The sequence below is a fragment of the Alosa pseudoharengus genome, unplaced genomic scaffold, assembly GCF_046254945.1.
Source record: "Alosa pseudoharengus isolate Yale_2024_CS ecotype anadromous, Long Island Sound unplaced genomic scaffold, YU_APseudo_1.1 YU_APseudo_1.1_scf_23, whole genome shotgun sequence".
Classification (NCBI taxonomy): domain Eukaryota; kingdom Metazoa; phylum Chordata; class Actinopteri; order Clupeiformes; family Clupeidae; genus Alosa; species Alosa pseudoharengus.
The window spans coordinates 8,084,453-8,089,452 of record NW_027468685.1 but is presented as its reverse complement, the minus strand read 5'-3'; the positions used below and the strand labels follow the sequence as shown (position 1 = coordinate 8,089,452).

Here is a 5,000-nt window from a genome sequence, read left to right as displayed (position 1 = left end):
AGCAGACGTACACTCGTAGTCTTAGGCAGCTGTGGCCATGGTGATGGGTGGGCGTGGCTGAAAACACAACACAACACAATCGAGTTAATCTTCCGCCCCCTACTGATCGCCACCGGAGAGGCACGACAGGTACGCCACTTTCAAACACTCTCAAGAGTTCTTCTACTTAATCTATCTGATTCATCTACGGTAATCTCATTTCTATTAGATCTAATTTACATCTCATTCAAATCTAGTTTCATTCAAGTTTGATCTGGATATTGGATGAGCTGGATTATGTGATTTATGCCATCCTAACACTCTGAAGAGTTTTTAGTTTTACCTAATCTAATGGTGTTTCCGTTTGTTTTGATGGGGATATTGGATGGGGAGGATTGTGTGATTTATGTTTTTTGATAAGTCTGTGGTACTAGAGTGCCTTGTTGAACTATACATTTTGGAGAGATAAACCTTATCTCTTATCTTAATAGAAGCCGATACATACAGAAATTAATTGTGGACTTCTAATAGTACAGGACTATGAGTATGCATACATGCATGTAAGGGATGTCTGATTTGATTCTGGATGTTCTACACAAGAATGTGTACGGATGGTTTATGTTCTTTTTGGTTCTGTAGTGTTTGAGTGCCTGTTCGACTCTTTATTGCATCGTTATTATTCTCCTTATCAAAAAGGCCTTATGCAGTAAAGTGAAAGGTGGACGCTCCTAATAGCCAAGGTTATGTCCACTACTGTCAGGCTCCGATAACGCTTACTGTAGATGTGCTTCTGCTCCGAGCGTCAGCAGTTTTGCCAGGTGCTAAAGGAGCTGGTATTATGAGCGCTCACGTTTTTAAGAGACCGGGCCCCCAGCTCTGCTCGCTCGCTCACTTGCGCCCCGCAGTGCTGCCAGCGTGGGGTGTGAGACCCGGTGGTGGCGGGGTACGGCGCGGGGCGGCGCGGGCGAGAGGGAAGGGGAGAGAGTGGCCATTCGCAGGTAATGGGATTTACAAATGTGTCATGAATAAAACATGCGTGCGCCATGAGATGACTGGCAGATTGGTCCGCCTCTGGCCTCCGAGACAGAGAGAGAGAGAGAAAGAGAGAGAGAGAGAGAGAGAGAGAGAGAGAGAGAGAGAGTGAGAGAGAGAGAGAGAGAGAGAGAGTGAGAGAGAGAGAGTGAGAAGAGAGAGAGAGAGAGAGTGAGAGAGAGAGAGAGAAGAGAGAGGTGGTGTTCTCCATATAAGGTGAAGGAGTGTGTGTTCTCTCCGTGTTGCGGTGTCTGAAGTAGCCCTGTACACTTACACACCATTCATGTAGGAGTCCATACATGCACTAATACATGCTACTGCATACTATACCCTAGCATGGTACAATGCTGTGAAAGGGTATTAGTTAGATAGCAGATAGCTAGTGTAACCGAGGTCGTAATTCGTCCGCCGCTCACGGCCCTCGAACCCGCTACCTCGACACACACCGGCATGGGAGTCGAACGCTCTACCCACTGAGCTAAAAACCCAGGCTTCCAACTCAGCGGGTTGGAAGCGTTCTTAAGGTTAGGGGTGTGAGGATTTACACGGGCAACTAGCATTAGCATACTAGCTCAGTTCACCTCCGTTACACTAGGCCCTACTTACGTATTGTAGTATAAGTGTGGCCATGATACTGATCTTGCAGTGATACTACTGTGAGATCAGAATAAATAATGCTGGAGGTTTGACATACTCAGATGTAACTGTTAATTCAGTTGAAGGGTAGCTCTAGTGGTACTCGTTGAGAATATGAAAATAATGTTTTTTTATTGGATAATCTTTCGGCTGTGAGGCCTGGATCTGAAAAAGGCCTCATGGCTGAAACATCATCCAAATAAAAAAAAATACAATTGGAGCAGAGTGTGCAACATTCTCTTCTTATTTTTAGGTTTATCACCAGACGCCAGCACCTTATTAATAACATTTTGTAGCAATAGTGTGATGGAATATACATACAAATGTAGTAGTACTCGTGTGATGTACACCCACAGATGTAGTAGTACTAGTGAGATGGTATATACTGTAATAGTGTGGTGGTATATATTCACAGATGTAGTAGTACTAGTGTAATGGTATATAATAGTGATGTATACTCACAGATGTAGTAGTACTAGTGTAATGGTATATAATAGTGTGATGTATACTCACAGATGTAGTAGTACTAGTGTAATGGTATATAATAGTGTGATGTATACTCACAGATGTAGTAGTACTAGTGTAATGGTATATAATAGTGTGATGTATACTCACAGATGTAATAGTAGGCTATTAGTGTAATTGTATATAATGGTGTGATGGTATATACTCACAGATGTACTAGTGAGATGGTATACTGTATAATAGTGTGGTGGTACAGTATATATATTCACAGATGTAATAGTACTAGTGTGATGGTATATAATAGTGTGGTGGTACAGTATATACTCACAGATGTAATAGTACTAGTGAGATGGTATATAATAGTGTGATGTATACTCACAGATGTAATAGTACTAGTGTTATGGTATATAATAGTGTGATGTATACTCACAGATGTAGTAGTACTAGTGTGATGGTATATAATAGTGTGGTGGTACAGTATATACTCACAGATGTAGTAGTACTCGTGTCATGGTATATAATAGTGTGGTGGTACAGTATATACTCACAGATGTAGTAGTACTCGTGTCATGGTATATAATAGTGTGGTGGTACAGTATATACTTACAGATGTAGTAGTACTCGTGTCCCACGTTGAACTCGTAGCCCAGGGAGAAGGCGCTGTAGCGCTGGAACTTCTCGGAGAACTTGATGGGCGCGTGGGGCGCGTGCGGCCGGTTGCACTCCCAGCGCTTGAAGCCCATCTGTGGGTCACACGTGCGGTAGCCGCGGTAACTGACCATGTAGAGCACGTACTGTTCCACCACGCCCCTCTCCAGCGACCCCCTCTGGCTGAGGTTGTAGTGCGGGCAGTAGATGTCCAGGTAGTCGTTCACACTGACCTGCACCGTGTATCCTTCTCTCCTCAGACTAGAGAGGAGAGACACAGAAAGGGAGAGAGGAACAGAGACTCGGTCATTTCAAATGAATTCAATATTAACATTTACAGTACATTGCTCTAATTGTATTTTTCGGTAACACTTTACTTGACAGTATCGACATAAGAGTGAGTGACATGACACTGTCGTGAACACATGACACTCTCATGACACATGAAACAAAAATACACTCAACACTTATCTCGTCACACACTTCCAGACACACACCATCACACATTTGAGGGTCTGTGGCCTTGAAGGGAACCCAGGCTGGACAATTTTACAGAGAAAAAGAGCAGAGAGATTGTGGATTTTAAAACTTCAAACACTACACCCACAAGGTCTTAATGAAAAATTAAATTAAAGTTTTAAACCACTCTGTGTCTTACACAGCTCCTCTCTTTTATCTTCTTTTTAACTTGTATTTTATTCTTTTTTTATTTTATTTTAATTTATTTTATTTTATTTGACTTTTAGATGGGATTAGTGGGGCGGGGACAACTGGCCAGTGCATAATGGTCAAAACAACCACTCACCAAAACAAACTTTTAATTCTAATTTTAATTCTAATTTCCTAACCCTAACCCTAATCCTAACAACCTCTAACCCTAATCCTAACCCTAACTCTAAACCTAACCTTAACTTATGACAAAAAGCGAATGTCACTTAATAACAGAAGCGTTATGTCATAAACGTTTATGACTTGTTTATGACACGTTCATGACAGTGTCATGTCACTCTTATGTCGACATTGTCAAGTAAAGTGTAACCTATTTTTCTATAGTGTTTTAACTATTTTACTCTGGTTTTCTTAACACAAGCTCAGATGCTACTGTGTCCAAACAGCCATGCTAAGAAAGCCACATAAATTGTTATTGTGCTTAAAATATATTTGCTTTGGCAAGATTGCTTTGAAACTATCATGCCAAAATGGCTGATTTGAATAAAAAGCTAATTTGAATTGAGAAGGAGACATGAGCATGAATAGTTATTGAGTTCAAATTGCAAAAATGAATTGTTATTGTGTTTAAAATATGTTTGCTTTGGCAAGATTGTGTTGAAACAGGCGTGCCAATAAACCCCATTTAAATTGAATTGATTCAAATGGAGAGGGAGACAAACGTCTGTTGTTTTCTTGCAGTATGTGACACATAAATGGCACGGGGCAAGCTGACAAACCACTGCAAACATTCCTGGACTGAGGAACAGGGTTTGGACTTTCAGAGATACAAAAATAATGCTGAAATCTGTAAAAAATGCTGAATAATATTTGTTTTGGTATTAAACCCATAAATAAGCATAAGAGTTCCTGTGGAATAAGAACAGTGTAACCAATCCAGCCGCCTCGCAACCCTTGATGCAATTCCACAGTTTCCGCAGGAGGTGGCAGCGTTGTATCAGACTTAAGATCATTCTGCTTATGCCTCTGTCACACACTCAAACAGACACAGACACACACACACACACACGCACGCACACACACGCAGGCGTACGCGTACGCGCACACGCACACACACGTACACACACACACACACACACACACACACACACACGCACACATGCACACACAAAAAAACAGTGTTGCAATTCTGGGTCAGGCCTCTGGAGAGATTATTATTCAATTACAAAATGAGGATCAGGAGTGTCACACACCTCTCTCCACTAGCCCCCTAAATATGTACCACATATTCCTCAACGCTCCCTCTCTCTCTCTCTCTCCCTTTCTCTCCCTCCCCTCCTTTTCTACGCCCTCCTTTCTATCCCCATCCCATCTCTCTCTCTCTCTCGCTCTCTCTCTCCCTCTTACACCATCTCCTCCCTCTCCATCTCCCTCTGTCTTTCTCTCTATTTCTCTTTCTCTTCCTCTTTTCTCTTACTCTAAAACGTTCACTTCACAGCAAGCCACCTCTCTCCCTCTGTGTCTAAATATTAAACATCTTCATCATACTCTCCTCGCTCTATCCTCTATAC

General features: G+C 42.0%; 1 protein-coding gene across 1 annotated transcript in view; it reads right to left on the bottom strand.

Moving 5' to 3' along the window:
- efna3a (ephrin-A3a) overlaps positions 1–5,000 on the bottom strand; it is a 50,844-nt gene that overhangs the window by 5,807 nt on the left and 40,037 nt on the right. Inside the window, exons 4-5 of the mRNA XM_076301657.1 lie at positions 2,720–3,021; positions 1–57 (exon numbers count right to left, since the gene is read on the bottom strand). The exon at positions 1–57 is cut by the window's left edge and continues 9 nt beyond it. Of these exons, the coding sequence (XP_076157772.1) occupies positions 1–57; positions 2,720–3,021 (359 nt within the window). The remainder of the gene's footprint in view (positions 58–2,719; positions 3,022–5,000) is intronic.